Below are 15,915 nucleotides of genomic sequence, written 5' to 3'. Positions count from 1 at the left end.
AATGTAAGAAGATGCATAAGACCAGAACACTGCTGCTCCTTTCTTATACTCCTTATACTAGGCAAATCATTCCAAGGACACTCTTCAATGGAAAGAATCATTACCTCGTTAGACACATCCACTACTAAGTTGTCATCACTTTTGTCTCCATCACTGTCCTGTAAAAAATAAATTTAATGCTGTTTGGTAAAAGGTAAGAATGGGTTTGGGCAGAGTTAAAGTTCTTACTGCAGTTCTGGGTGGCAGAAACGATAAGCAACCACCACTCAGGATGCGAAGCAGCTGCACTAGCTTCCCCACTTCCAGCCTTGCAGCTAACTCCACACACACACACACACACACACACACACACACACACACACCCACCCCTGGAGCAAGGCAGGAATTCTGCAACAGTAAAGCATATCAAAATTGGAATTTCCTTGTAAGAAAGGGCAAGCTGCAAAAACTGGTACATTGTAAGGGTTCAATAAGTGCTTGCAATGGCTCTCTTGTAATCTGAAATTGTCTCTTTTCATCTGAAATCTGCATTTCTGTATTTCAGTATATTTCATCTGATTTCAAAGTAAGTACACAATTTCCTATTATTGTTTTTGTAAGTATCACCTTGAGGAGACAACCAGCCAATCAGGCACTCATGGTCAATTCATAATTGTAAAAAATTTAATTATTAAACCATTTTCCTTGAGGTTTCTTACTGGTTTCAGTAAAATCAAACGCTCTAGTCTCACCTGAAAAATAAAGCTCTTTACCAATCACCTTGGAATGTTGTGGGACAGAGGTAAAGATCTACAAACTGCTGTACATGATTTCAGGGTAAATCCTGAGGGGATCTGACTGATTTTGTCAGATACGTTATTCATTTTTTGTTATGTAGGTCTTGCTTTATCTTGGTCTTAACCATCTAGCAGAAAAGCATAAACATGAGGTATAAAACATAAAACCATATTAATATGCTGAGCTGTAAAAGGCTCAAGTCAACAACTTCTGACATTGTCAGTTCTATAGATAACCCACTGCTATTACAGAGTATTGGACTATAATGGATTATTTTGCTGAACTTATGCACCTACAATTTTTGAATGGCAATGGAACACCATCTATGACAAAACTAAACAAAAACGAGGATATAAATGAAGGTCCATTTTGTAGTAAAAAAAAATCATGAAAGAAAAGCATAAAATTAACAATAAAATTGATTTTCTCTTAGTAAAGCCCACAGAAGTGTTCTCAGGTATTTCCTTTTCAGGAAAAAAAAAAATTCTAAAAACATCCTGATCATATATAAGTTGAAAAAGCACAGAGAAAACAATTACTTTATATTAATGGCACTTATGAACACAGTAATGATAAAATCAGGATAATGAGCATTTTTTATCTCCTATCACTTCATTGTGCTGTGAACCTTTCAACTACTCTAGCTCCTCCTGAGATACAGAACAGGTAGCCAAAAACTGTAGTCATTCCACTGTGTTGCAGAACATGAGAGCTTACTGCTACTTACTGTACTGTGCTACCTGTTATTCAACCCCTTCTATTCTAGCACTGGATATCACTTCTTTCTAAAAGAACTCTGAAGTGAGTCTTTCTGTCTCTTCTGATGCAAATCGTAGCTCTCTATCAGGCCCTTCTGCAAATCTGAACAATCTCAGCACACTAAATTTCTGGCACTGAACTTCCACAGTCTGAGCTCTTTTCCACCAGATTCTCCAATACAATACATTTATCACCCACAGATACCTATCCAACCAGAAATATTGTACCTACTATAAGCAGGTAACAAAACTTTCATGTGACCTAAGGATCCTGGTTCACTCATGGATAAATAAATTATATAGTTAAGCCTTACAACTCAGAACTGAACTTTAGCAAGTGTCCCGGTGTCTGCAGACCAAACTGCGGACTGATTTGAGGACTTCTGGCAAAGTACCACTCTTAGGACTGTGTTTGAGAATCAAGAATACAAGTTTCAGAGCCAGAGCATTCCCAAGATGTGCCTTTAACCAGGACCTTGGACAACCACAGAAAAAGCGACAGGCTACATTTCTTTATGTATAAAATGCAGATGATGGTGCCCAGCTAATCAGCTGCAGCAGGCATTAAATTAAATAGCACAGGATTCCTGGCACTAATGAACTTCTGTCACCAAATGCACTCTCACTGGCATCAGCTTGAACAGGAAACAAAGGCCCACTGTCTCAACCCTGGAGGCCTGTACCATGAACCCCTCTTCCTCCCAGGGCAACAAGATCATCTCTTGCTGATCCTGAGACCCTACCCACCCTGAAACACTCAAACCTAAGGCAACTCTAGGTTACACACTGGCTAGTGTTTACAACTTCAGTGTGGTTTCAGCTGGCCCTGACCCCTCACTCCACTGACCAGTCACAAGAATTCACCAGTGGGCATGAACAGATGCCTCTAATGGGCCCTTCACTGGGCACCCCCACTTAACTATGATGCACTGCATAAGACGGTGACCTCTACCTTAAGAGTAACACTAGCCTGGGTATCTTACCAGAATGTAAGAACAGCATACAAAGAGCATTTTGTAATTCTAGCATTTTTATTTGACAGAGCAATTCAAGTTGGAGTGACCACCAACTTTGCAGGGCCAAAGACAAAATGACAAAGCTGAGCCTTCATTCCAAAGCTGATATTCCAAGACATCAGAGCAGGGCCTTTCCATAAGAGGGGCTGAAGCCACTGGGCCCAGGAGGCAGGCTCTTCACAGAATCACAGTACAAAAAGTCTAAAACATAAAACTAAGCCCGACAGAGATATAATTTATAAAAGGTTATGAATAATATGAGAACCTACCTTTCTCTATTATGTTATATTAAGGAAAGTGGAAATCGTGGGGATATTAGCACATACTTGAATACTGACTTAGAAGGTGAGCAGAAAGTAAATTACTTGAAATCTTGGATTTACTTACATAGTGGCTGGAATCCTTATCATCCACCTTCCTTTTTTTGATGTCACTGGAAAATTCAGGTCCATTTCTGCGTTTATCTGTACCTCTTAGACTGTCTGGGACCAAGAGAGAATTACTCTGCAAGGCAAAGAAAAATAGCAAAAATAATAGTGAAAGTCAAACACTACTTGTAAGGCATCTGTGCAAACATTAAAACCCAAACTGCATGGGGAGACTGTTTTAGACAAGTGATACCCACAACCTTTCATCAGGGCATCCGTCTTCAGGCAGACAGCAGATACTCCTGGCCTCTCTGCACCTGCAAAGGCCCTGGCTCAACAGGGAAGCCAGCTAACCCGAGTGTATCACAGGGCTCTACCCACTCAAAACACTCTGCTTTACTTAGCACTGTGGAAAGGGAGCTTGCTGTCTGAACATGGATAGGTTTTTATTCTCTCTCATTTTGACTTCCTAGTCAGGAAAATGAGCAGGCTCTAATAGGCATATTCTCTAACTCTGAGAGTCACTATGTACCACTCTAAAGGACATAAAGGAAGCAGGTGGGATTAACAGCATGGTTTCCTAAAAGGCAAATCTCATTTTCCATAGCAACAATGGAGAAACTTTTGAATTCTTTTAATTTACTGTTGAAAATAAGATTTGGTGTTGCTTGCCAATAGTATTGAAATTTAAGACCTAAAGGGGAAATTTCAGCCTGCGAATCTTCAATAGTAAGATCAGCTTCTCCACACAAAAGCAGGAACAAGGACTAATCTTTTCCACAAACCACACAGGATACTTTCATTGGCATATGCTGAGTGTGAACTGTTGACCCAAAGAAAACAGGCATTTTAGATATTTTGGGGTCACATGACATGATCTGACATCCCTTCAATTCCCATCTCCCCTTGGGCTAAAGCATGAGAACAAGTTACAATGAGTTCTTTTAAGTGCAGGATTAGCATATGCAAGAGGCAATTTGTTCAGTAATGTGTTACAGCCTTGAACAAAGCTGAATGAGCTATGCAAGACCTCCTTTCACAAAGCCCAGATAACCTCAATTTTGGGAAAGATGTTAGGGCACTAACGGAGGAGGGGAGGGTGGTAATCCTGTCCAACAAACACTTAGGATATCTTTCTCTGTCATAATTTAAAATACAGGAAACCTTCTAGATCAAATCAAATGCAATGTGTACCCAAACCAAGTATTTCACACCACATTTTAGGGCCAGCCGGTGACCAACCAGGGCCAGCCGGTGACCAACCAAGCACCAGCTCTCAAAGCTCCCCTGGGAAGAAGACGGATCCCGTACACCATAGGGGTATGTTCCGGTTCAACCATAGGCAGGAGGGAATCAAAACTGGGGACCAGAAGGCAATCCGAAGCCTCTTGGCCCACTTCAGGGGCTGACTCTAAAGCCAGCTGAGCTCTTTTATCCCTGACTATTCAAGCTACACAAATGGCAGGAGGCTTAGATAAAAAGGTAGAGAGACCCGAGCAACTTAATATGGAGAAGCTCAAAGTCAAGTCTTTACCGCAGCGGCTGGGGCTGAAAGGTGAGCCGGCTGGGTCCTTGAATTAATCACCTCAATAAAAGTCTGCTAACAACTGCCCCCTCCAACTCAGCCTCACAGCCTGACAAGGATGTAAGAAATTCAGCACAGCTCCTGCCAAGTGCTAAGTGGCACTAGAAGTATTCTGATGTAGCTGTCCAGCTGCAGGTTGTTTCAGCCCTGAGGTCTTCTCCAGACTGCACAAGCAGCAGGGGGCCAGGCTGTCTCTTGCTCAGGCACCCAGTGAAACCCAACATCTGCTCCAGATCAGCTGGCTTTTTCTTCCCCACTACTGAGGACTAAACTGCAGGCCTCCACACTGAGATATGTCCCCTGCCCTTTTTATTTGAGAGGGTCTCACAAAGTTGCTAAATTGCTCGGATGGGCCCTTCGGGCCACTGCCTCCGGTGCACACCACCACATGCTTGGCTTCTGCTGGCCATTTCTACACTTTCCACAGGGCTTTCTTAAGGCCTCCCTAGGTAATTAGCACTGGGCTTCCAAATCACTCAGCCATTCCCAGTCCACTTTTGTCTTTTCAAAATGACATCAAGTAGAATTGTGAATATAAACGTAAGCCACAATTCTGTTATAAACATTACAATTTCTGTTAGAAATAATAACATTTCTGTGGCTGGACCCTAGACACTGTCAGGCTTTGAGGCCTCTACTTCTGCAATGTAGAAGAAACTATTGCGATTTTCACTTCAGCAGCTTGAATGAGGCCTGCATGGAATGAATTTTGAAAGGTTCAAAATTAGCACCCCTGCTTATCTGAAAACTGACTCTGTCCAACTGGTAAACCTGAACAAATCACAGAACAAGCCCTTTCTTCTTTGTACCTCTGAGTCTATGAAAGTAGTTGAAAACAAAGCAGCTGAGCGGGTGGCCAGAAGGCCGGGCAGGGAGGCCTGCTCTGCATATGTGACCCGCTCACCAGCCATTGGAGGCTATCTACCTTCAGTCAGCTCACAGCACACCCCTCCCAGGAGCCCAGGTTCTATGTGACTTAAGCTGCTGTCTGGTTCTGACAGCAGTGTGGCTTAATGTGAGCAAAGAGCTCCAGCCTAAGGAGTAGCACAGGAGTGGCCACAACAGCACTACTGTAGTGCTTCAGCTATGGCTGCAAGAAGCCTTGTCATCGTGGACCCCATCTGCTCTCTCTCCGGAATCTGAAGGCACTGCAGGGAATGCTGCATGTCTTGAGATACCAAAGCATTCTGCCCTCATGAACATTCTACTGCCTGTGTACTATGGCTGAAGGTACAGGTGGCTGGCACATGTGTTAAGAAAGAAGGAGGGCTGGGGAGATGGCTCAGTGGAATAAGCACTTCCCTGGCAAGCGCAAGGGCCTGAGTTCAATCCCCGGTTCCGCAAAAAAAAAAAAAAAAAAAACAAAAAAAAAAAAACAAAGAAAGAAGGAAAACTGAGCACTGAATATCCTTTGTGCCTTCAAAATTTAGGCCCCATCATTGTAGAATAATAATTCATGTTGCACAACAAACACTTAAAAACCAAATGAATGACACTAACATTGTTTCTCTTTGGGTTATTTAAAAAGTCATTCTAAACACAAAGCCAAAGCAACCTTGAAGATGTATTTTTCATCCTTGATTTTACCAGAAACATTTTGATGCCCAGGGAGCAGGTCTCAGCCTAGGTTAGCCAGCTCTTCCTAAGGCTGGGGATACAGCTCAGTGGTAGAGTGCTTACCTCACACATACAGGGTATTGTTTCATCCCCAGAAGGCATGTGTGCGTGCACACACACACACACACACACACACACACCACCCTGTCAATTCCTTTTATGGAGTGCTTCCTTTCAGAGGGGTGACCTCTAAGCTGTTTCTATACCCAAAATACCTGTACTGAAACACAAATAACAAATCCACACAGACTCTTTATAATGCTTAATGTTCTACCATGTCATAACAATGCATAATGCAAATTTTCTCGGATCCTCACTCCTAACCACGCAACAGTCCTTTCATTTATATAAGCTTAGCATGCCAAACATGGGAACACATAATTAGGGAAAAGCAGTATTTTACAGCCTACTTTAAAATGAACTGCCCACTCTGGGCAATACAGGAAACCTGTCTCTAATAGTAGCCCTAATAGCATTAATAATAAAACGGACGTAAGAGTCTGAGAGTCTTGGCATTCTGCTTAGGAGCACTGCACTGCCTAGCACTCTGGAGCCCAGCGCCAATGCCTCAGGACACAACTCTGGAGATAACAGTTCTGCCAACTTACCTGCCCATCACAGAGATTTCCTCCCAAACCCCACACTTAGAAAGATTTTAATCTACCACACAGCATTCGACAAGGACAGCTTTTTCAATATTTATCCACCAAATAAATATTTAACCATGAATCAGTTTTTTTGATCAACATGAGAACCAGTGTTGTCATACTGACTGATAGACTCCCATCCTAGCCAAGAAACTCAGTGTTTTATTTCACCTTGCAGCTGGTAAAATTTAAGATTCTGCCAGGATTTTTCCTACATTGTAAATACCACACCGACTTTGATTACAAATGTCCCGAGGACTGGGATTTCCAGATTACATACAAGTTTTCCTTTGTTTTAAAATTTTGTTAAAAAATAAACAAAATCATCTTATTCATCTTATATTTTCTATAGGAACTCAAATAGGAGTTATATACCCTATGGAAGAAATTACAAACCTGAGCAAATCAAGACTTGAAGACAGTGTTCTGAAAACAATCTGAAATTCTACCCATAATGTTTTTCTATACCTTACGTGTTACACAGGCTTAAGAGTGCAAAGCCCAGGAAAATGCTAAGGGGAGAGAAATGTGTGACAAGTCACAAAAAGGGAAAAAGGAAAAAAAATTCCTCGAGAATGTTCAGGGCTAGGACAGAAAGCAGGCCCAACACAAGAGCAGCTGGCCTGAGTCTCCATTTACAGGTACAACCGCATGAGACACATAATCCTGTCCTGTGAGAACAGTGAGGGCACGCTCCACACCCAGCAGTGTCACCCTTCTTAAGCCATCCTGGGGATCCTGGGGACTATCACACCTTGGAGGGCATCTTTCCTGGCAACAGGCAAACTGTTTGGCACTACTGATGCGTTGTACAAATCACATCTACCTGCACTAACAGTGACAAAAGAACAGAACCACTATGACAAGGAGGAGAGGGACACACAGAAGAAATGAGCAGCACTTCCAGCAATATAAGTATGCTTTCCCTATAGGAATCAAACCCAGCATAGTTCCCATGTGTGGGAATGAGACACAAACTGAGACTCTACCTGGTGTAAAGGTAGCCAGATAGTTGGCAAAGTGTGTGGATGGAGTAGGGAGGAGAGGTCAATATATGCTCTCTTATGAAAAATATCCCAGTGCGATTGTAAATCTGCACCTTCATCTAGGAACAATGCTAAGGTCTGAACTTTCCCTTATCATAACCATTCAGGACAACCACATGCCCTTTGCTATCTTCTGAATACCTGCTTGAGATTAAGGTACCAGATCCCAGATCTTTCACTGGGTGAAGACCAATATCTATGGTCATTTTCCAAGAAATGGATTTCCCTTCACTACTCCAAAAATCATGGCTGTTCTACTGAGACAATTCTGGAAAGGAACTGGAGCACAGGAAAGGAAGTTTGGCGAGGCTGTGCACAGCTAATACTACTGAGCACTAGTCATGGAGGCCTTCAAGATCTCCAAGTCTCCAACAACTCCAGACCCTGATTAAAACCACAAGAAACAAATCCTAACAGGAAACCCACTCATGGGCACAGCAAAAACCGGAAAGGTTTCCCTAATGGGAAAATAATGCACATTGTTCACACAGATTTCCTTAGCTACCACAGATTCCCCTTGGGAGCTTTCTCTTCTCCCGAAGGAAAAGTTTTTGTGTCAGAAGTACAGACTGGAAACTCGTGACACCTCATTTATCCTCAGTTACACTACAGCAGTGGGAATCTAATTTGCTAGCACACTCTACACTGGCAATTAACTTCTCTGTGAACATTAAAACAATTAGGTAACAATGCACCCCCATAACATCTGTAAGCCGCCTCTGTCTACACCTGGCTCCAATTAAGTCATCATCCCACAAGACATCTTGTGCTGCAGTCCAACTGGTCACTCACAGGTTCTGCCCACCCTTTAACTAATTCACTTTTAACCCAATTATTAATGGAATCCCTGCTTTCAGCAAATGGAGAAATCAGAAATCAGGTCCACATGGCAAGCACATCAGAGGCCTGGTGTGCAGTGAGTCAGAAGAGCATGTTTTGCAACTTACGCACAAAATATGAAGAAGAATCAAAGTATTCTGCTCTTTAACCTAGGAAAATGGCCTTGTCAATGCTGTGGGTGGCAAGGCCCTGCAGCGGGCCATGACTGGCAGCTAGGATGGCATGTTAAACAGCACACCACCTCTTCACCCCATCTTGCCTTTACTCCTTTTCAGATAAAGCAAAACAAACAGATTCATTATGTCAGCCAATAACTATAATTATTTAGAGAGAGAACCAAGATGGCGCAATGGTAAGCAGCAGAAAGAGCCTTGGTGAGAGTCGGTATCCAGATTCTGGAATACTGCAGTCTTAAGGAAGACAAAAAGAAAGAGGGAAGTGGATCTCCTGGACCCAAAAAAGATCTGAAGCATAAACTGCAGCTATTGGAGAAAGGGCAGAAATTTCAACAAAGAGATGCCTTCTTCCTGAAAAGGGACTATGGGAGAGGAACAATTCAGACCTGCAGACACATGGTGACTGCTGGTGACACAAGGCCTATACGGAGACAACAGTGGATGTGAAGGACTGCATCAGCTGGTGGTGAGTGCTGAGGGCTCAGGCATCCTATGAGCAAGAGAAATTAGCCAGGAGAGGGGCCAGCTGAGTTCAATACTCAAACGTGGCTGCTGGTTCCATCTAGCTCCCACCTGGGCTCAGGTCCTCAAAATGTGTATTGATAGCTGTAGGAAGGAGTCTGGTCTCCAACAGAAGGTGCAGGCTCTCTGAGCTTATCCACTATCTGACCAAAAAGCTACTGCTGGCTCCCTAGGATAGATCAGCAAAGATTGGAGCTTTGTCTGTATACACTATCTACCAGTGACAAAGATATACCTGGAAATGGACCTACTTTCTTTCTTGCTGTTTCATTTTTTTTGTTTTGTTTTGTTTTTGTTTTTTCTCCTGTACTGTGTTTTTATATGATCATAAAAGTAGCTTTTAGGTTCTTTGTGGTTCTGTTCCTTTTATCTCTTCCTTTTCTCCTTCCTTTCAGTCTTCTGCAGCAGTTTCTCAAAGTTAGCAGAATCCCCCTTTGTCGTCCAGCCTTACTTCTAATCTCTTCCTTTTCTACTACCTGTTTTTCCCTCACTTCTTTTAAATTTTACGCCAAGGGAAAAATTGACATATTAAGGATTTATATACTACATATAATTTTCTGGTCAGTTTTAGATTTTTTTTTTACAGAGCCATAAATCTACTTCATGCTGTTAAAGGTGGCAAATTAATGGTTACCTTAGTCTGTCATTTTCTAGGCTGTGTTTAATGTGATTGTCATGGCTGATGGTACCTTTTTAGCCAACAGTGGCATGGCTTTTCTAAACATATAGCTTTCTGATATTTCAAAACTGAGATTAAGTGTCACAGAAATACTGTGTCATAGTGCCAAACAACCAGGGGCTGGGCCAAACAGGCAGCAATTTCTAATCTGCAACAAACTGAAGAGGTAGGATCTTTCAACAGACTCAAAACTCAAAACCCTGCTATACCCTGGAGAAGTAATTTTCCAAGAATTCTAAATACTAGCAATAGTGCAATACACCCCAGGCAATCTACAAGCATCACTGCAGGAATTAAACTAAGTGATCTAAATAAAAAACAACTATTCACAGGCATCATGGAAGAAAAATAAATACATTTAATTCAACCAGAAATTCATAGTCTCAAAGTCAAAGGATGGAACCTAGAAAAAAGCATGGGTAGCTATTTTATTTGCAGAGTGAATTTTGAGTGAGGACTGATTTAAGAGAGATAAACAAGGCTACCACATCCTTGTAAAGGAAACAATCCAACAGGAAGAGAGAAGAAATCTAGACTAGCAAAGGCAATTCAGGGGACATCACAACCCCTGATTTGAAATTATAGTACAAAGCTACTACGATACAAACAGTGTGGTCCTGGCAAAAAGAAATAATATCCAAAGATCAATGGAACAGATTAGAAGACATACAAACAATTTCAGACATACTCAACCACCTTATCTTTGACAAAGGTGTCAAATATATTCACTGGAAGAAAGCCTCTTTAATAAGTGGTGCTGGAAAAAAGTCTCTGTACATGCTGAAATTTGAAACTGGATCTGCATCTTACACCATGTACTAAATTTGAAATGGATCACAGATCTAAATATTAAAACAAAATACATTAAGTCTGCTGGAAGACAGAAGAGCTAAAACTCTAGACAGTGGTATAGGCAAGACTTAATAAAACCCTGATCGCACAAGAACTATTACAAAGATTCATTATCTGCGATCTTATTGAAAAGCTTTTGCATGGCAAGAGAAACTACCAGCAGAATGAAGAGACAACACAGAATGCGGGGAAAAAATGTTTTCCAACTATTCCTAAGACAGAGGATTACTACTGAGAACATATAAAGAATTCAAAAGAATCAGACCTGCCAAATTTGTTTTTATCTTCATCTTTTTGAATTTTTAGGGAAGGGTCTACAGCGTGTTTAGGATCTCAGTACTAGATCAGACTCGTAGTGATCCGCCTGTTTACAGCCTCCCAGGAGTTGGGATTATAGGCATGTGCCACCATGCCCAGTCTCAATTGCCATCTCAGTGTGCCCCGGGGGTGGGACTGGCATGGAAGGCCCAGGGATTGAACCCTCTGGCCCCTGCACCTGCTTGCAGGCACTTTAATCTGCTGAGCTATTTGGCTGGCCCTAGACCTGCCAAATTTAAAGACCCAATCTAAAAGTGGGCATCTGAAATGAATACACACCTCTCAGATGAAGAAATACAAACAGCAAATGAATATATTAACAGATGTTCATCATCACTGGTCATTTGAGAGATGCAAATTAAAACAACACTGAGATTCCATTTTACCACAGGAAGAATGGCTACGATCAAGAAGTAAACCAATTAACAAATACTGGTGGGGCTATGGGGAAAAAGGAACCCTTTTCCACTGTTGTTACAAGTGTATGTTTATACAATTACTGTGGTAATCATTGTGGAGATTCCTCAAAAAACTAGGGTTGGAGGTCCCATTTAACCCAGTTATTTTCTTTTTTGGGTATCTTCCTGGAAGAATTAAAAGCAGCCTATCACAGCAATATATGTGCACCCATATAGTGTGTGCTTAGTGCACCACAATTCTAATAGTTACATTTTGGAAATGACTCAAATGCTCATCACCTAAGAATGGATAAAAAAGATGTGGTCTTTTTACATAATAGAGCACTATTCAGTCAGAAAGAAGGATAAATTGGAGACTTTTATAAATAAATGGATACAACTTCAGACCATCTTACGTAAACCAGATGCACATGTGTAAACATCATAATTAACCTACTGTAAGAAGCTGAAATAAGACAGACCCAAAATGTAGAACAGATCTTGTAAAATGTGAAGAAACTTCAAAAGGAAATTGGCATGGGAGAGTAAAGAATGAAGAGAAACTGTGTGTGTGTGTGTGTGTGTGTGTGTGTGTGTGTATAATTTAGTTAAGACAGTTATGTTAATTTCTCTTTAGTTCGTTGAAAATAAGGTTTGTACTAATATTGTTTGGAAAATTAAAAGCCACTATCTTGTACTCTGAATAACTAATTTAAAGATACCATATCCAATGTATTAACTATTGTTACCCTACTATTACCTTGTCCTGAAATTTCAGTTTTCTCTTCAGAATAAAAAAGTAAAAAAAAAAAAAAAAAAAAAAACCTTTTAAATGACCTCCTAATATCATCACTCTCCAAGGGTCCTGTCAAATCCTTTTGACTGCTCAGCTGCTCAGAGCTCCTGGGGTGTGAGGTGCTCCGCAGTTCTCTAGCCCCAAGGAGGCACATAAGCAGACTTATTCCAGAATCCCAAGTCCCCAGAGCTCTGAAACAGAAGCTTTTGAGCATTGAACTTCAGAGCATTTTCGATTTTGGATTTTTGGATTAAGGATACTCAACCAGTAAAGTCATGTTAATATTCCAAAATCTGAAAAACTCAAGAAACCTGAAACACTGACTTCCTAGGTATTCAGATAAACAACACTCAGTCAGTATTTTCTAATACAAGAAAAGGCCTTAAAAGTAGAAAGCACCAGATCAAGACCTGAGTCACGTGGATGTGAGAGTACTTCTGTCCTTATCTCCTCCTCTCAAAAATGGAGATGCCAAGTTTCTCGCCTGTTTTCTGCAGAATAATAAAAATGATCATGAGGCCAAAATGGGGTAGGGGATTTAAAATTCTTCTTAGGACAGGGTGTGTGTGTGAAGTTTGCTAATTACAGGACACAAACTGAGGATGAACTGGCTTGGGTGGGGAGAACTCCCTTCCTCCCGCTCTACTCAAGCACACCGTGGTCACAGTGGGAGGAACAGGGATGCTTTCTCGTGGGTGCCACATAGCTGCAGCCACAGCAAACTGCTGCCTGCTGCCTCCACCCTGTGAACGTGAGGTCACCTCAGCAATTGAGAAACCACCTGGCCTTTCCTTTCTTTGGGGTGCATAGCTGTGACACAAGTTTCCACAAACAGTATTTAGCTTTTCAGCACCCTGTTTTAAATTCTGCCAAGAAGGAAATCTGCAGAAGCAACTGCTTGAAAACACTTATGTTTTTTCTACCTTGTCTAAAATCTAAAATTTCGGAGAACTTAACTCAATTTTTTCATTTCTAGGCCATTTCTCGGCATGTCAGATCAAGACTAATTTCCCTTTGGGTGACACAGACCTTGTGAGTTTCTAGTTACCGTGAAAGCATTGAGTGTTACAAGAGGATGAAGTCAGAGCTATCAGGGAGCATATCCTAGTGCTGACTCCCTGAGAACTATCCCCAGCTACTACCTTAGCCTACAGCTCCTCACTTCCACAACTGTCTAATGCAAGGAACCAGTATGATAGCAATGAACAGTACATTCTGTCTTGTTACCCTGCAGAAGTGGCTGTGCAGGAATCTCTGAGGTACCTGCTCTGCTGTCAGCATCTTCCCTTGAGTCCTCTAATGCTCTCACTGTGAGGACCCCTACTCTCACACAACTGAAGTCTTGCCTGTGCACCCAGAACCCTACCCAGAGCTGCCTTTGCCCAGACTCAAGTACTTTCTACCACCCAGCAATGCTGCACATGTCCAGCTTTCTTCAGAGGTACCCATGGTACCTGCAAAGTAAAGAAAGTTCTAATCTGCTCCTTGCCCTGCATAATATTTGGTGTCATTTTGAGGAAAAAAAAAATGAAGCAATGGGCAGTCCTGAACTTGATGTTGGTCCTACTCTGCCAAGTGATTAGTCAAGAAGAGGAAGAGAAAATAACTAATTTTCTACTAAATAAAGCAATGACTGCCATAAGTATCTTTTAAAAAGCTCAAAATATGAACAGTGATGATTTCAGAAATCAGGGGGTGACAGGATGCTTGCTCCCGCAGATATCACCTCAAAACTGTGCCACCTAAGTCAGTGTGGCCTTGGGCTCCAGGACCTTGCTGTCTCATGGATAAGATGATGATGAGTGATGCTTAGGACTTCTGGACCAGGAACCCTTTCTAAGTTTTTGTTATGCCAAAGAGTAGCAACACTGCATGCTGCATGCATCTTCAGCCAGGCCTCTGCTCGGGGTCTCCTCCAGACACTCCAGACTCCATCCTTGCCATGGAGTGATCACATGACTTAGGTATTTCAGTGTTACCATATTCACCAAATATTTATACATAACATTCAAAAAAATGAGTGCAAAATGGCACCAACTGCATTCAGTGCCAGAAACAGCACTTTGGGATACAGCGAAGTGCTTGGTAAATGTTTGTGAAGTGAGTGCAGTATTCGTATATGATGGTCTATCATTTTTTAAAGCTATCAACTCTGTCAATTCTCTAATTCCAAATCTTTCAAGCAGATTTATTTAAATGATCATTCCTTCAGCCAAAATGTAATGTGGTTTATCATTAATCAAAATGTCTAAAGGTTAAATTTATTACTACTGCATGGTACTTTAATTTCTACTGTATATAAACTACTTTCTTAGCTCAATTTCTATTTCTTTGCTCAATAGCTGCACTCTCATAACAAGACTTATTTAAAAAAACAGATTGAGAATTAGAAAAATTAAATTTAAAAGCAAACAATCAAACAAAGAAAAACATGCAAAACAAAACAAATTGCTAGGTCTGTATTCACCCCTTTCAGAAGCAAGAACTTAAAAGTATTCATATTTTTATTCTGTTCTTATTGCTTTTGTTCTCCAGGTTTCACACTGAAACAAATTGCTCATATTAAGGCTCATTTGTTTTCCTGACATGAAAGTTTAAACTAGAAAATCGAATTTTATCATTAAGAATAAACACGTAGTACCTACCAACCACCGTTAGGTTCACAGTGCTAAAACCACAAAGACAACTACATTCCTTCTGGATCTACATAAGTCTAACTGTTTTACACTTGATTTAAATGCAGTGGTACCTTGGAACTTAATTCTTTGCACGATTTTGGTCACAAAATTTGTTTCATGATTCTGGCTGCAACCAAATTCCAAGCATTACATGCTCTTTGTGTAACATATTAACTGCAGGCACACATGCACTATGCTTGCAATTTGGCTGCAGTCAGAATCACAGAAAGAATTAAGTTCCTGAGGCAAGGCACCACTAACGTGTTCAGTACGGAAAGGCAGCAAAAGGTGACAAAAAGTCTGTCTTACTGACTTCGGGGTTCTGAAAGTCTGTGATTCTTTAGGACAGATTTTCTCTGGAATGTCAACTGTAACAACTGTATCACAACAGATAAAACACAGAAGCTGATCAGAAATTACCTGTACTATTTTAAGCCAGGCATTAAAGACATTTAAAAACACACAAAAGAATGACGACTCAAAGTCTGGGGGCAGAGCTCAGGATAAGAGTATGAGTCTAGCGTGCTCACGGCCTTGGATTCAATTGCCAACATCATTCAAACAAAAAAGCCAATTCATCTAACATTTTTCTTTTGTTACATTTTTCATTTTTCAGTAATAATATCATTTATGTTAACAAAGTTAAATAGCTCTTTATTCAAGTGGTTTTGATTTTTTTTTTCTTGAACTGGGGACTGAACCGAGACTCATGGATGGTACATGCTTTATCAATGAAACCCCAGTCCTGAAATGTTTTATTTCTAATACAGTAAACATCAAAGTACATAACCAAGAGAAACAACTTCTTAGGAATCCCCAATAATTTTAGTTCAAAGTGTGAA

At 41.0% G+C, this 15,915-nt stretch overlaps 1 protein-coding gene across 7 annotated transcripts in view; it reads right to left on the bottom strand.

Moving 5' to 3' along the window:
- The window catches only part of Tle1 (transducin like enhancer of split 1), an 88,400-nt gene that overhangs the window by 27,436 nt on the left and 45,049 nt on the right, over window positions 1-15,915 (bottom strand). For all 7 annotated transcript variants that reach the window (XM_004638108.1, XM_012516210.2, XM_023722984.1 and 4 more), the window contains 2 exons: window positions 2,939-3,055; window positions 105-158 (listed from right to left, as the gene is read on the bottom strand). In XM_004638108.1, coding sequence (XP_004638165.1) covers window positions 105-158; window positions 2,939-3,055 — 171 coding nt within the window. The remainder of the gene's footprint in view (window positions 1-104; window positions 159-2,938; window positions 3,056-15,915) is intronic.

Source organism: Octodon degus, unplaced genomic scaffold, assembly GCF_000260255.1.
Source record: "Octodon degus isolate 3935 unplaced genomic scaffold, OctDeg1.0 scaffold00095, whole genome shotgun sequence".
NCBI classification, from domain to species: domain Eukaryota; kingdom Metazoa; phylum Chordata; class Mammalia; order Rodentia; family Octodontidae; genus Octodon; species Octodon degus.
The sequence above is the reverse complement of the archived record's forward strand: the minus strand, read 5'-3'. Positions and strand labels throughout refer to the sequence as shown.